General features: G+C 40.4%; 1 protein-coding gene across 1 annotated transcript in view; it reads right to left on the minus strand.

The window, feature by feature from the left end:
* SNTB1 (syntrophin beta 1) overlaps positions 1 to 17479 on the minus strand; it is a 112451-nt gene that overhangs the window by 55450 nt on the left and 39522 nt on the right. The window contains exon 2 of the mRNA XM_027726947.2: positions 1333 to 1549. Within this exon, the coding sequence (XP_027582748.1) occupies positions 1333 to 1549 (217 nt within the window). The remainder of the gene's footprint in view (positions 1 to 1332; positions 1550 to 17479) is intronic.

The following is a 17479-nucleotide window of genomic DNA, read 5'->3' on the forward strand; positions in this document are numbered from 1 at the left end:
CAGGAGAGTGACAGAAGCTGAAAACTACAATATGGTCCAAAGAAAAGGGGAAAAATTATGACAAAATGAAGCCAACACATGTAAAGTATCATTACACTGTATCAATTCAAACAATGTGACCTGTACGGGTATTTTTAAAATACACTCCATAGCAGAGAGAACAACAAACTCTCAGACAAGTAAGTGATACAGCTGTCAAACCTCAACATCTTAAACTATACAGATATAGGTGAAAAAAGGTGGCCAATATCAGTAAACATCTTGATTTAAACTGAGAAAGACTGCCAGGGCTATTTCTGTTTTACAATTGCAGTTCTGTAGTTGTCAGTTATCACCGACTATGGTGGTAAACCACGTGGTGAGATGAGGACCAGAAGGAGAATAAATCAATACTAAACAATAAAGCATGGAGGGTGAAAATTAAAAGGTCAGACAAATACGAAAAAGACGGAAAATTACACAGATACTAATAAAGTTTCTGAATTGCAGTGCAAGAGATTACAAAGGAACCCATTCTCCCCAGACCCCTTTCTGTTCTCCGCTCCTCTCCTTAACCTTCTCTGCAAATGAAAATGTAACTTTTGTTTACGCCTATATGTAAGTACTGAGAATCAAAGACATTACACCCAGTTTCTGGGCAAGGCAGCACACTGCAGAGAAACAAAAAGGCCATTATTTGGATGGAGAATCAGTCTGCATCCCTGACTTGACTGGTCCCTTTTTTATTAGCAGTTGTTAGAGCAAGGATCAGGGAGTGTGCTGGTGTTGTGCAGCTGTTCCACATATGTTATAAATAAGGGCTGGTAAAAGCTCATCCTATTTTTAACATCATAAAAAAAAAAAAGCCAAAAATTCCCCATAAATGCTTTGTAAGTGGAACTTTTCTCTTCTTCCTGACTTTAATGTCCAGAATGGAATGGACAAAACAGACCATTTTTAAAATAATATTCATTAGAAAAAGGAAAGAAAATGCAATTTGGTGGAATCAGATCTAGCCAGCCTGGAGGATGTAACCAATTAGTGTGTACAGTGTCTTTTCCTTCAAAAGCAGACACTTAAATCAGGATGAAAACAAACTCCTGCAATTCTATTTCTAATAAAAATGCTGGATTACCACATCGAAGAGTTTCTTTAGCACACCCAAAAGCTGAACCCAGCATCACATGTCTCAGACACAATTACCCACCCTTCCCAAATCAGTGCTTGCTTCCCTCGCTGGGTTGCTACGTGTGGCCAGAGCCCAGCTCCTGCTCACCAATCCCAGCGCTGAAAAGGTCAACAACGATTCAACACGAATGCAAAATCCCAACCCCAGGTAAATCCCCAGCTCACCTGTTTTCAGGGTCTGACACTGTCATGTTGCGTGTCACGTAGCACATCTTGAGTGGTATTGTCTTCTTGTCTCTGTGGATGGAGAGTGAAAGCTGCGACATTGGGTCAGCAGAGGCACAGCCCAAGCGGGGGGACTCGGGGGGAGGCGTCTCCCACCCGATCTCCGACACAGGGGAGCCTTTCTTCACGTAGGGGGTTGCTTCTCTCATGTATTTCACTATGGAAAAGAGAAATTAAAAAAAAAAAAAGGAAAGCAATAAATAAATGGACATTCAGTAGTTGCATCCTCATGTGAGTTCTCTGAGCTGGTGTTAACTCCCAGTGTTGTTCACTATTTCTGCTCACCCAGCATCCCAGCAGTGGAAGCTGTGCAAATACAGGAGATGGAAATCTGACTGCTGCCAGTCTCAGTATGGTGCAATAAGTAAAATGAGGAAGAAGAACAGAATAGGCAAAATAGAACATACAGCTGGTGTAAGGCCAGGAGAGCCATCCCACCTCTATAGGCAGCCTGTAAGTAGTCACACAGGAATTCCTACGTACAGAAGCCATGGGCTGTCTGAGGTACGTGGAAGTTTTTAAGAAAGACATTCAATCAAGTGACAGTGAACCTATTATACTCCTACCTAAAATGTTCCAACAATACTTCCAGTGCTGCCAACTCACATCTTGCTTCTGGTACATGCTTGTCGGTATCACACCACCGATCTCAACAGATATTTCTGCTTGCTGGGAAGCAGTTTTAGCTAATCTACTTGTATATATATATATATGGAGTAAATAAAAACCAATTCACTTCTTAGATTTCTCTTGGGGAAATAAAACTGAGTTTCAGCCTTTCGTGAGAGTGGAGGTGTCAGATTAGATCTCTTCTCAGCCTCTTCCAGGCTTTTTTCCAGTATGGATAGGAAAAGGGAATGTAGGATTCTGAAATAATGTATTCAAAAATCAATACCTCTTTTACACATGTACTTCATACTCCTCTCTTTATGCAGGCAAATATTGCAACATCTCTGCTTTTTAATTCTTTTGGTAGTTCAAGACTACTTTTGCTTTTCATACGCTTGGCAAATTTGCCAGTCACAGTCTCCTTCTCCTTCATAAACCTGAGCCAAGAAAAGACCTCACATTTAAGTGCCCTGGTTAAGTCTCTATCCCCACTGCACACAGCTGTGGCTGTCTAACTGGCTGTAGCCACTTGATTGTACCCAGGACTCAGACAGCAGTGACACGAACTGAAAGGGCAGGAGCACTATGAAATTATTTGGGGATGTTATTAAAATGCTGTGAGAGACCATTTCAAGGAAATGGTGCAGATCACCATGTCAGCTCAGCTGAAGAAGCTGTGAAGGACTGATTAACAAAAGGGCGGGTAAATTACAAAGCGGCATTGTGGTAAAGGATGTTAAATAAGGGAAAGCCTAGAGAAGTTTTGAAGTTCAAAAAGAAAGTAACAAAAGCATTCAGAAGAGTGGAGAAGAACAACAACGGATTTTCATGAAACCAGAGATAACTGCAGTATCACTATTTTTAAGGCACTTCATAACAGTTTTACCAAGAGAGAAATCAGTGCAAAACTGGAGTCCAGGCTCTGTTAACATCTATTGCCATCTTTTCTCTAAAACAGCTTAGTGCACATCTTGCCATTGGCTCACTCTCTCCTTTTTAAAAAGTTTGTTAACTTCAATTACAAGAACTTCTTTGTTTAGGTATGTTACACAATATTCCTCTGTGAGAAGAATCATTTGTGATTTATCAGAAAAGCTGTCTTACCCAACACTAGTGTTTTGATTTCCTTGTCCCTATTCTGAGCTCAATGCTCCTATTCTGAGCATTTTTTAAATTAATTTGTTCCCTACTCAGGGAAAAATTAGCACAGAATTCTATGAGGCTTCCAGAAACTATTTGAAACAAAAAGTGTTGTGATTTATTTTTTTAATCTTTTTGTAGACACATACCTGAAGTCCATTATCTAAAAATCTGAGTTACCTAACTCCCAAAACCAGTGCTCATCCTTGGGTACTCCATAAATTACGTGATTTTCAAAGGTGCTGAAAATAAGCAGTTCTAGCCAGTGTCATAGAGATACTGGTTGCAGCAGTTGGCATCTCAGTTTGGATGTACTCATAGCCTCATGTATGTACTCATAAGCAGAGAAACTGAACACATACAGACGTGGTGAATCTATTCCTGTTTACACTGAATGAATACGACTTTGTCATTAACTCACATGGGAGGAACAGTTGAAGCTGTAAAAATCACGTTTGACTGGAAACAAAATTTTTTTCTCTTTAAAACTAGAGATTAACAATTAATCTGTTGAAAAAAGTAATCCTGTCAGCTTTTGAACCCTGTTACAGTGACATGCCAGCAAATGTAATGCTAAATAAAGGTCCAGGTCTCAATAGTGTAGCTGTTTCATCTGTGCTATTTTCGTCCTTTTTCAGTTGCAGCTATATGCATTCGACCTTAGCACATTTTAATTAAGGAAAAGAGAGAGGGGCAGGGGGAGGAAGGAAGCTGAAGTAAAAAATTTGGCTGTAAACCTAAGCAGGAACACAAAATGTGGATTTAATTCCCCAGAGATGGGACAGAAGAAAAGAGACGTCCCTTCCAGGTGCCAAGAAGCCAAGTTTCCATGTGATGCACCAGTGAATTCATGGCAGACAGCTGAAATGTTTCAGAAACCCCATGAAAGAGGAAGCAGGATCAGGCAGAGAGAGCAGAAGCACAACCCTCTTCCCAGAATAAAAAAATGAAGTGATATAGGTTTTCTGTCAAAAAAAAAAAAAAAAGGATTTTGGTAGTTTCTACTAATTATGTCCTACTAAATATAAGCACAGCTCTAGATTCATGGCTGAATTCTGCTGGGTTTTACAGTCCAGACTTTATGGCTGTTGCATATTGTAACACGTTTCATATTTTAAAAGTCCCCAAATGGATACACATAAAGGCACAAATGTAATATGGGAGTGGAACAGGTGGCAGAACTTGATCCATTTATAAATTTTTTTGTTATTATTTAAATTTCAGAGCCACTGTTTTCCAGTTGCTTCATCAACATGCATAATAACATGTCCATAACCAAAGTTCAGTTTATGAATTTAGCTGAAATAAGGCACACAGTGTTCAGATGACTCATAAGTTTTATGAGCAATTATTTCCTATTTTCTTCTAAATTCTGGATGCAAATACTGAAGAACATGCTGTTTTATAGCAATGCACCAGTAACCCTACTACATACACAGAAATTTAGGGTGACCCCCTACAAGTTACATTTTGCACTAACCAGCTCTTAATCCACACAGAAAAAAACAAGTTTATATTGGAATATCCTATTCCACACTGCACTGAGAATCATGGATACAGCAAAGTTAAAGTATAACTGAAGTTATACAATTCGCTTCCATCATCAAGTTTTAAAACCAGGAAAATATGATACAAATTATTGGACACTAAAGCAATAATGTGGATAATATTCTGCTTTCAGACCACTACACTCAAGAGCTAGATTTTCCTTTGGATATATTAGCATAAATTCAGGTACTGACTGACAAAGAAAGCGACTATCAAGAAAACTGCTTTTATACATTGCCAATGAAACTACTTAATGGATTAAACCTCCAAAACATTTAATAAAACTAAATAAGGCATGCCATTGTATAGCAACTCTGAATTATGTATAACTAGACTATAAGTATGTATATATGTATATGCCTTCAGAATACATGTCTACTATAAATACAAATATTAAATATATATTTATATAAACCCACCAATATCTCTAAGACCACCAGAATGTACTCTGCAAACACAGAAACTAACACGCAGTGACTCAGAAAAAAATTTTAATGGTTTCATTATTATAACTCAATTTACTGATAGACTGTAATTTTAGTCAAGAGTTGTCTAAACTCATTTGTTTGATGCTATAGCTCAACCTCAGAGATCCTTATATTTAGTCCTAATTAATGATCCATACCCTTTTGGTGCACCACTAATAAGAAACTGCGGTCAAGCAATTAAAATTCCAATCTCCGAAGTGCCCCTCCCCACAAAGAGAAGAGGAAGGGAAGTGGCAATCAAATGAATTAATCCACTGATACACATTGAAATATTTTAGATACATTTTTTGATCTGCAAGACAGGGAATGTAGCTTCCAAAAAAGCACTTCATTTATATGCATTTCTGCCAAGTCCCAAGACTCCACAATTAATCCTTTGTTAATGTTCACAGATGATTTTTTGGGGGGGAAGAAGCAGGCTTTTAATGAGAGAAATACTACAGACCAACTTGGTCAGGTTCTTGGCCAGACGCCTTTCTGAGGAACTGGGACTCCTCTGACACATTCAAACTGTTTCCTAGGAGGGAAGACAAAGACCACTGAAGAGAAGCCAGCGAGCCGGAGGAAAGCTCTTTTGTTACTCGAGGAATGAGGACAGGATGTGTAGGTTTACAGTACGAAAGTAAAAGGAACAACATCACTGAATCTGCTCGAAGACAGTTGATCAAGGAATTCCCCTTTGCAGGGGAAAAGCACAGTGTGTCCCCTACCACAATACCAGAATTTGCCTGCTAGGTGTTACATAAGAGATCAAATTTCCACTAAACTCAAGCCAACTGCACATCCTATAGTAAAGACACATGTATAAAAATGGGATATAAAATTGAGATAGTTTTGATGATGGCACCAGCAGCTTAAGACCCAAATACTTGAAGAAAAGAGTTTATGAATCAGATAATCTATGAAGATATGACCCTTACAGCAGCTTTAATGTGGGCATAAACCAAACAGCAGCCAACAATCCTGCCTGTGAATGTTTCCACTACATTTCCTACACAAACATCTCTTGCTACGTTCAGACAAGTAACATCCATTAACATCATCTGCTTTCTCCCATGCTGAAAGGGATTTGAAAATAGTAAACCTCTTGATCTGCCAAAAGAATCGGATCTTTGCCTCTGGAAGATAATACGAATTAGTTAAAATAAACACCTTATGAGAACACAAATCTCCTTTAGGCTTTGGCCATTTCTGATACTGTATAGTGAGACTATACTCAATTTCCCATTTTCTGCTGTCTTTAAAGTAATTCTACCGAATTCAGTATATTCTGTATTCATCTCTTAAAGAGACAGCTTGGACCTAAATTGTAAGGAAATGGCTGTTTTTAAATCCTTTTTAAAAAACATTCGATGTTTGCACTTATTATGCTTTTTATATGGAAAACATGAATGAGTATTTGGAAAGAATAATTTCAGAAAGATTCAGGAGACAAACACATCTTTAAGACAAGGTTTACCTGAAAGGAGAACCTTAGCAATTGGTGCCAAAAGGTGGCTGGTAAGCAATCACAGGCTTCAAGTTTGAGCTTTCAGAGGGCTACAAACAGGCTGGATTAATAAGATCAACAATTTCACTTTAAAAATACAAGGAATACTTCACAGTGTAAATTAAAATTAGCAGCTGCTTTTATAGAAGAGGTGAAGCAATGTTAAGCAGGGCTATAAGCACCATCACATGTTTGCACTCAAAAATTGAAGGCAGTTCCTCTTCAAAGTGCCTTGCAATATGCAGTTTTATGTGGTTAAGAGAATTTCTCTGTCAATAAGGCAAGGAGATTTGTGGTCTGGGCCTGATCAAACAGGAGAAAATGGGACAAAATGGGCTGCTCTTGGGACGCCATGCAACGGTGCATTTTGTGAAATCTCATGGTTTTGATAACTGAATAGGTCACAGTGACCAGCTATCCTGTGTTATCTACATCAGGTTTCAAAAAACGTAACTCACCACCAAAAATGTCTTAGAAGTCAAGAAATTGCAGGGGGAAACCCAGTGTGAGTCCAGACTGGAGCCATGGGCAGCCTCTATGGATGCTTTCTCCTTCCCACCAGCACCAGGGGCCTCCCTTTTCTGCCCTGATTTCAGCACCTGTAGGAGCTGGAGATTACATTCCCAGGCCATCCCACGCTTCTGTATAACATCAAAAATTCTACAGTTACTTTTCCTCAGTTTCCTTTCCCTGAGACTTTGCCTACGATATGGGCTGATTCAGTCACCAATTCCCTAGGCCTGATGTTCCCCTTTAGCAAACACTTCTTCAACCCCTTCTGACATTCCTTAGCAAACAAATGTTTTCTAGGGAGAGAAGGCTTTACACATCTTCTTATCTTATGCAGCATATCAATTTCATTAACTGCAAAGCCTGTAAGTATTAATCCATTTTCATTCCTCCAACAAAGCTACAGTTTTATACTGCACAGCATGAGTACAGCACACAACTTACTCCCCTCCAGCCTATATGAGACAGCCTGAAAACTTCGCCTCCAGTCAGCATTTCCCACCCCCTCTTCCTGAGGTCACTTGGAGCTGGTCACCGCTAACTATCCCCTTTCAGCTCCCTTCTGAGTTATGTTTCCATGGTCTAATAATCAACTCGATGTTCCAAGTTAACAGCACACGTGCTCAAGGAAGCAGGACGAGTTTCAATGCTGCAGTGAGATTTTTTTGTATTTCTGTTTAAAACAGATTAACAGAAACTAAACAGACACAAACTTGTGTCAGACAGAATCACAATGAAACCGGAGGCTGGATCAAAGCTCTAAATATGTGACATCAGCACTTGAGCTGATGGAGTGATCAAAAGCAGTCACAGGCTGTCAGTAATCTGGTACACAAAAGTTTCAGACTGGTAAAGTAATAATAAACTAAAGGCAGACTCTTTCCAGTTGTTGTTTCGCTATATTTTCCATTATAAGGTCTCCATTACATACCTACTACACTGAATGTGTTAGTTTCCTTCAAGTTATTTAGTTTATTTTAAATTTCAAAGTTTCTGTTTCAATCAATTGGATGTATTTAGTTCTGAGTTTTGATATGTAACTAATGATAATTACATGAATTCTACTGGCAAGGTCCCATAAACTATTCATCTATCTTTCAAAAACTTTACGTACTTTCCTGAAATAAAAGTAGATATATCTCTCTCTTCATAATGTGAAAAACAAATTTTAGCTTGTACATATCCTGTAAATCCCAGAAGTGCAATGTTTGGTTAAAAGGGAGATGCTTATAGTTTGATCTAGAAGGAGACATTGATGCTATCTTGAAGAACTTGTTCTCAAAAGAAACACTGCTCGGTGGAGAACAGGAAGCAGTTACATTGCACAAGTGTCCCTTCTCAAATAAACTACAAATAGAAAAAGACTACTGTCTAAACCTGCAAGCTGTAGCTAACTTACTACAGTTTTATGTAAAATGTTACACAGCTCATTTGCCACATTGTTACGTGACACTATGAACTCTACCATTAGAACTACGCAGATCTTTCATAATGGCAGTGGAAAACATCTGAAACTGGCAATTTGGGAGCTGAACATGGATATTAGCAGTCACATTTTGAGAAAAAGCATTGTAGGACCTGTGAGTCACCATTGATAACAAAACTGGAGCTTCTGTTTGTCTCCAAGGGAGAATGTTTCCTAAGTTAAAAAAAAAAAAAAAGTGGTTTTAGTCAATTGATATTAGAAGTAGGTCATCATACTCCTTGTAACCCTACTCAAAGTACAACAGAAAAATGTGACTTCATGTAAAGCAGGGAAATGGAGTGAAATACATTTCTTCGGTGGAACCAGTACTTAGATTTCTAAGGGCAACGTCCTATCTGAAATTGACATTATACTTTAAAATCTTTTACATAAATCTCAGGAATAACTCGTTTCAGAGTTTCTTGTGTGCTGCTCATGTTTGTTTCCCCGCCTCTGTTAGTATTTACAGATCCCTCTCCAATCACCCACACGCTCAGATGGAATTCAAGGTGTCTGGCATTGCCAGCATGCTATAATTTTTCTATTTACATGAGTAATCTCAAGTGTCAGAACAAATATTTCAACTGCTACTGATTATGTGAAAAATATGTAAGGATATTACGGTTTTAGAGGATGCTGTTATTTCAGCAGTCACACAAATCATTAAGTACTACAGGATAGACTGAAAATGGCACTCACTGAGAGGGAAATTATTATGCTGTGTATGACTGTACCTGTTTTACAGATGGCTAAACTGACACAGGCAAGTTAAAATGCCTTCCTCAAAGTCATGCAGTAAGTCAGTGGCAGAGTTCTCAGCATTAAACTTAATTTCTACCCCTTCATGACTTTTGCTTTTTAAAAAATCAAAAAGATCCTAGTGTCAGTGAAAACTGGATTCACAATGTCCATGGTCTTCTCCCTGTCAGAAAACTCTCAAGACCTTCAAAGATTCCCAGGATTTCTTTTAAAGTGCAGGGCTGCAATCAGTTGCAAAATTTCAGTTCATCCTTTTCATTCTTCACTAGACAATACTGAGAGCTTTGAAACGAACAAACTCAGGGCACACATTCAGCACAGAACCTGCTGTATCTCCTGTGGCTGGGCCGTGCACCAAAAGGCATCAGATCACCACGCAAGTCCTTATTTTTTGTAATCCTTTAGTTTGTACCCTTACCAACAGGACAGACCAACGGCCATATCCACAACACTCATGTGCCAGAGATTATAAATACTTATCCATAGAGGTATTGAAAGAAGGTAAGAAGGAAGAAAAGCAGGAAGGAAAGAATATGAACACTATTGAAGTTCAATGACAAAGAAATACAAATCCAAGGAGGTCCCTAAATTAATCATGGTGAACTGGGATGAGTGTTTCTGATCAGAGGTGGGCATCATGTAGCAACTTTTATTTTCATTTATTTTTGTGGCATAATGATAGTTCAAGACCACCTTTGCCTGGTTCTGAAGTCCAAGCACAGTCTCACACTCCCTCTACTCCACCTAAAGTAATTTGTAAGATGACCCAGCATGAGAGTGGCAGACCTGGAATGAGGTTTGGCTCTACAACTATCACCTGGAGAAAACTACCTGAAGTAGACAGAGGCACAGGAAGGGAGACAGAACTCACATGACACCACCTCTTGTATTTCAAGGAATGAAGGAAGCAGGACTATATATCCAGCAAGGGTGATGAAAAGAGACTGACAATGAAACATTTAACCACATCCTTGTGCCTCAGTTCTTTGGCTTCCATTTGAATGGAGCTCTTTTCTCCCAGGGATTATGGTTTTCTCTAGGAACAAGCCACCAAAAACCTAACAACAAACTACAACAATTAAAGAATAAGCACACTAGTCATTAGAACTGGTTAAAAGTTATTCAGAAAGCACCTCCAGCACCACCTTTGAGCACAGGAAATTCTCAGAACTGAAGCACACAAAGAGACTGAGACTGAAACCCAACGGTGCTGTCACAGGACCATGGATGGCATCATGTGCTGCTCTTTGCAGTGAAAAGTTCTTACCAAGATGACAGCTCTTCTATTCTCATCCCCAAGGAGCTACAGTTACTGTATCTTAAAAAATGCCAGTGATCCCTGATGTAATATGGCCCTCCTGGAACTTAAGTGCATAATGCAGTTTGGGGTGAAAGGAAATACTTAGGGGGAGGGGCAGGTTTATTACTTTTAAATAGCATAATCTAAAACTATTCTGCAGACAGGATCTCAAAAAATGAATTACTGAACACAGGGAACAAGTGAAGCAGTAAAAATCCTCATAAAAATACTGAATTCAGAATCTGATTCTTTTCCATGAAATGATTTTGTGAGGTGCTCTGAAAAATACATCTTCATTCAAATTCTTTTCTTTCTCTACAAACAAAATAGAACTGTGAATTGACATTTTGATTTAAAATGTCTTTTTAAGATCAAACTCCTTTTCTAATAAATATTGCATAGAGTTTCCCAGCATCCATTTTGTCAGATGGAAAATTTATACAGTTATGATTCTATTAGGTTTCTTGCAGTGCACTGGGCATTTAATCAATGAGAGCATCTAAATAGGGTTAGGCTTCAAATTCCTTTCAGTGAGAAGTTAAATCCCCATTAGCTTTGAGCCGTAAGCCCCTGTGGGTTTAGCATGCAGCTTAAAAGATAACTCTGTGAGGGGTCATGGCTCTTTACTGAGGAACAGAAAGCCTATTTCACAGATCACCCTGCAATAATAATGTAAATATAATCCCGTTTCAGTGGACACTTTATCCTTCCAGAAAACAAGCAATGTTTTCTGTCCTAGAAAAAAATCACATTAATCTTCAATTTAAGGGTAAAGTAATTCCCTGCTTCATTCAAGCCCTATTACAGAGAATTACTGAGACTGTCCTGGTACTGTGCCGATGCTGGGGCCAGCATGGTCCCCCACCTCTCCATAGGGCAAGACAGGCACAGGTTGCTCTCGGGAGCTGCTCTCAGCAAGTACAGTTGACTCGGCACATCAAAACACATTTGCTCACTATGCTAAATGCCAGTTTGGCTGTTCCAGGTTAGGTCAAAGCCAGGCTAAAATAGTACAACCTATTGTTTTTCAGAGTCTGCAAACTGCCTGCCAAGTACATTTTGGTCAACTAGTACAGGAGGCTGATAAGAGAGGCTCTAAAAGAAACTGGCAATTTCAAACTGAGCTTCAAAGGGCTGTATTGAAATGCAACCCTGGTTCAAATCATCACAGAGAAAATCATTTGTTTAATCGGTGAGAAGAATGCTAATTTGCTTGTATCTCAAATTTATTTGCCATTTGTACCAGTGGAGCACTTACCAGGACTGGTGACAAATGGGCATGACAGCCTCAGATGCTGTGCAAACACAGAACAAAAAAGCTGCTCCCCTCCCAAAGATCTTAGAAATCAAGTACAAGGGACAATAGAGACATGACAAGGAAATAAGCAGGCAGAAGAGCCCACGGTAAAAATCATGCATGTATCTCCCAGTGTTGTTACACTGGTATTGTATTCTCTGTAAGGCAGAAAGCAGGAGCAGGTGCTGTTTGTAAAAACACTGGAAAAACGTGGGGAAGAAAAGGAAATCCGAATAGGGTGATACAGTTGCTAGGATGCATTTGCAATTAATAGTAGCAAGAATTTTCCCTGTGTGGTTATCACTGCTGCTCCCCAAGCAGAGATCCATCAAGACAAACTTTCAGCACCACCTCAGGTGTAAAAGGTTTTTGCACTGGAATTGTTGCTTGAATTCTGCTGTTAGATATAGAGATATAAAAGCATTTGTCTGAAAAGAGGACAGCTCAAGCAAGTAGGAGCAGCTAGCCAGACAAGGATGCCCAGCATTACATGTGCCTTGAGGCACATATAATGAAGAGTCCTCAATACATGTGCAGATTAACTGCAGCTCTGCTAAACCTCGCAATCTCTGTCTTGGCCTCATATGTTCAGGCCAATTCCCACAAAAGGGAAAAAAAAAAACCCTTGCCTGCATGAATGTCCTGTAAGACCTGGGAATAATCCTGTCGCAAAAGTAAACAAGCTTGCAAGGCTAAGGCAGACTGAAAGCAAAGGATAAGACACGTATTCTTCCATTAGCATAACTGGTTTTCTTTATGCTCCAGTGTGGGAGTACCTTTGAAATGAGGAGTTGAAAGCACAGTTTTGCCATCCAGATCATCTATGCTTTTACAGAGGCTTGGGGATACAAAACAGGGATAACTATCTGTTTGAGGCTTGTTTGCTTTATTTAGCTCAAGGGCAGGTCTCTCTTGCTACTTGCAGAGAGCTCAATCAGATTATATCAATGCTGCTGCTTTCCTTTTTTTTTTTTTTTTTTTTTTAAATGTTTTTATTTTTTAACAGCAGCACTGATGGTCACAGAGGGAAAAAAATGTATCAAGAACAGTTTCTCCCCTAAAGAGCTTCCGATCTCAAGGTCACTTACGGCTTCTACCAAAGTCACTGGGTTCATCTTCAGTGGGAATTAGATCAGGTCCAAGGGTCAAAGATGAAGATGTGAATAGTCTATGAAGAAGGAAAGAATGGGCAGTGGGAGGAAAACTAACCCTGGCAAGTAGCTGCATGAGTTGAACTCCAGTTCAACAAGAGATATCCCAAATGGAACGACCGGAAAAGAGCTTTGACTTCAGCCTTACACCACGGCTCAGTGCAGATCACAAACACCAGCCCATCTGTGTCCCTACGGTCAGAGTGACTCTCCTCTCATCTCGTATGCCAAAGGTTGTCAGAATATTATTGACATATATTTCTAAAGGGATCACTCACTTAAGTAAGCTGACCTTTGGGCTAACTGCCTTTGTAGGTTTGTGCTCCAGTTTATAAAAGGACAAGTCTGAAACCCTAGATTTCAGAATATGTCAGAAATGGATAAACAATTCAATATGTACACTATGCTCATGTCCAACTCTTAAAGACCACTTCTGCGATTTCCCCCCTTCCAGAAGCCATAAGAGGCTGAAATAAAGTTGGTGGCAGATTGAGAGCCTAAAACAAAACTTTTGAGGAACATAAGACCAATCTGCCTGGTCAGTTACTGGATATAAGAAAAAAAGATGAGGACTTAGGAGAGGATGTTAATCTAGCTGATGACAAATTTATGCCTGTGATATTTCCACCTCTTCCACCACAGGAAGTGTTAGAAACTTATCCAGTGGGTAAATAATAGATATCCCAAGTGAGGAGCTGAGAATACTGGAATGCTTTATACACTCTTTGTTTAACCAAAGGTTATTCTGTAACTCTTTTATTAAATGCATGATAGATTAAAGAGTGTACAAGCCTATTAACTGCAAAGAGGGCAGACCAGTTCTGAAGTATGTGCCAGTAAATAGAGTGTTTCTAGGTCACTTCAGCTTCCTCAAGACTGTTTTTCACACTATTTATATTGCACTGCCTTGTTTCAGCCCACTGAAGGGACAAATCATCATCACCTTCAGAGGCAGGACTAGAAGACTCATGGGATTCTTCCAGATTGACAGCACAATCTCTGCACCTCAGTTTAGTTTCCAAACACTAGACCTGGCTCACACTTTGAGGTTTACAGGGTTCATGTTTAGCATGTAGTGACACTAACGATCAGTGACCAGAAAGGCCTCTTCAACAAAAGTGTTAACGAGATAATTCAGCAGCAACAAATATACAACAGAGCAACTATATATATGCAAGCCAATATAGCAATACATAGACATTTCAAATATATGCAGATATACATGCATCTCCTCAACATATGCCATATCCTTGGGTGCTGTTAGACAGCTAGAGATTTCTGGCTCCTCATTCCTCCAGAAGCTGTTACCTGATCGCAGTGGTCCTACCCCCTCAACCCCTGGGACCAAATCTGGATGTGTTCCTCTGCCAGGAACTGGTTTGGCAGCAGCAGTCTCCCCTTCAGCCAGCATCTACCCCAGCTCCTTCCCTGTCTCCCTCTCATGGGCACACACTGCACACCTCTCTCACTCATCCCAACAAGTACCAATCTTTTCCCTCCCTGCCTCAAAAAACACCTCACCTTCGCTTCTACCCTTTCCCTCTCACAGCAGCAGCCTCTAAACTCTTCTGCAAAGGAGGGAAGGAGGGAAAAGATGAGGCAGAGATAAGCAGTGCTGCTGGGTCGGGCTGTACTTGCCCTCTCTCCCTTAGCTCTGTGCACAAGGTGCACACAGGGAGCAGCAGCTGATGCTGGACTCCAGCGCCTCCCTCATCCCAGCAGTCTCTTGTGCTGGGGCAGGTGCTGCAAGAAGTCCCTGTGCTGTGCAGCTTCTGTCTCCATTGGAAAGCACAGCAGCAAGGGCAGAAGCATCCCATGAGCCACGTGTTGTACTGCGGTGAATGATGCCAACGTGCTCATGTCGGGAATTCTATCTACCATTACAGAGAAACACTGCCTCCCTGACAAAATATCTTTACAGTACTCAGAGCATTCTCTACGCATCATATTTTCAGATCACTTCACAGCAGCTCAGCACCCACCACAGTCAGATCAAGTTGCAGCAGTAGGTCTGCACTGCTCCACATGAAGGGAAGCCTTGGATAAAACGGGAATGAGGTGTCCATGCTAGACCATGGCACAGCCCACCACTACCCCCTGTCAGGCATGGGGAGCTAGAAGAAAGTTAAAGATAAAACATATTTAGTAATATACAGTCAAACTAAGTTTTGAGAAAGGGATTGTGATTTTAACGGAAAAGAAAATTTCATCAAGTCAAGGATGCAGTATCCTAAAAAAAGCCCAACAAAAAACCAACAAAAAACCCACCCAGATACAAAACAAACAGAATGGTTATTTGGGCTGTTACTGAGATGGTACCTAACAGGATGAGCAAACTCATTACAGCCTGTCTCCTTGAAATTCTCCACTTTCCTATAGTCTACAGTGCACTTCCAGAGCATTAGCTGCAATGGTGAATTCCAACTATATTCAACACAGGCAGTAATTAAATGGTTATAAAAATGTGAAGTTGGAATGCTGACAAGCTCTACGAGCAGCATTATCAGCAGTGACGGCCGGGGAGTCAATCTGCTGCACTTCTCCAATGGTTTAAATAATGTTTGTCAGGATCCCCCAGTCAAGTTTCTCCCCCCTTCTCTTTGCATCATGCCGCAGTAATCGTGCAGATGCCTGCTGTGCTCAGGAGATGGAAAGCTCAAGAAGTTCTTCAGGAGAAGTAAAACAACAACAGAAACCCTTGTGCAATTAAGTCATGTTTCACTTTCCAGCAAGACTAACCCAATGGGCCACCAACAGCTCCTCTCCCAGACATGCATCTTCCACTCCTATGGCACCCTTGATTCTGCTATTTCTTACTTGGGAACAGAAAAAATTGTTTATTAAAATACACACTCAGGAGTGTGTGGCTGACACTTGAGCCTGTGAGGCTCAAGAATGAGCAGGTGTATATTTACCTCAAAATTTGTGACCAGGATTTTCGTGGTAGAGGAGAATCTCTTGAACAACATGGCTGAGTGAAAAAAGGGACCCACACTTCTTACTAAACAAATCTCCTAAAGTGTTCTTGTAGCGCTAGGGTCTCTTCGTCCCACAGGGGAGAGGGGAGGAAGGCAGGTCCAAGCACACAGGGACCAGGTGGCCCCTACTGCTGTCTCCATTCCCCCTCATCCCTGTGCTGGAGCAGACCTCTGCTGTACCTACAGCTGTCTGAAGTCAAGCATTCGACTCTGCACTTCGATGAAAAGCACACTCCTCTGCATAGGCTATCACTTTTAGAAGAACCATTGTTTTTCTTTAAATTCCACAGTTGCTCCTCCAGCTGGAGGAAAGGTAGTGTGTGCACAGGCAGCCCCGTTCACAGGCCATCCTGCTCACTGCCCTGAGCAAGCACAGAGCAAAGGCCCAGCTGCTCACACAACGCTGCTTGTTCCTGTCATCTTTCAGATACAGAAATACCAATGCAGAAACAGAGACACATACAGTGATTTTTTTTTCTACATATTCTCCAACACAACATACTGTTTGCTACTCTACAGTCCTTCAGCAGCCTCAAATAGGCATTCAGTTTAAATGACCTTTTCCTAGCATCCTCTGCTTTCAATGTCCTCACTATATTCCTTTGTAAGGATACCTCTTTGTGCTTGTATTCTGTGTCTGACACAAAACCTACAGGACTTCCCCAGATGGTAACCACTACGGAGAAGAACAGATATCAACTCTATTTTACTGTCTGATTTGTTTCATATGATCAATCAATTAGGCAGGTCAGGGCTGAGTAATTCCACAAAACTAAGTCTATGTAATTGCTCATCCTCTTTCACTAATATTCTCACCTTTCAGCCCTATTTTATTCTCATCTTAATTGCACAAGGGTTTCTGTTGTTGTTTTACTTCTCCTGAATTCTCATCATCTTTAAATGCTGATCTCTTCAATCAAAGCACTATCTCCTCTGGTTCCCTTCTGTATTGCCCGGCATTGCAGGGATATATGATCCTGATGTTTGCTAGGATGAAAAAAAGTCTGTCTTGCTTTTGGGTTGCTACCACTACAGACATCCAAGCCAATCCCGCTGAAAGCTGGAGGGTCAGGAGGAAGGAAAACACACCTCAACCTTGGAAAATATATTGTACCTCCTTGGAAATACTGATCAAACACAGCAAAGTAGAGAGACTTTATCAGTGGTCTGCTAAAGGAAATAACCAGAGGCAAACCCTCCTTAGACGCCAGAAGATCTACAGAATGAAAATGGTATGAAATATTTTCTTCCCTTGCAGATTTTTTGGTAAAGAGATATAAAAGCTCAGCAAAACTTTTCCTCTGTTAAGATATTACAACTGTCACTCTTGCCACTGGACTCTGATGTTTACAA

This window comes from Pipra filicauda, unplaced genomic scaffold (assembly GCF_003945595.2).
Source record: "Pipra filicauda isolate LSUMZ 115617 unplaced genomic scaffold, ASM394559v2 scaffold25_size4600443_pilon, whole genome shotgun sequence".
Lineage (NCBI taxonomy): Eukaryota > Metazoa > Chordata > Aves > Passeriformes > Pipridae > Pipra > Pipra filicauda.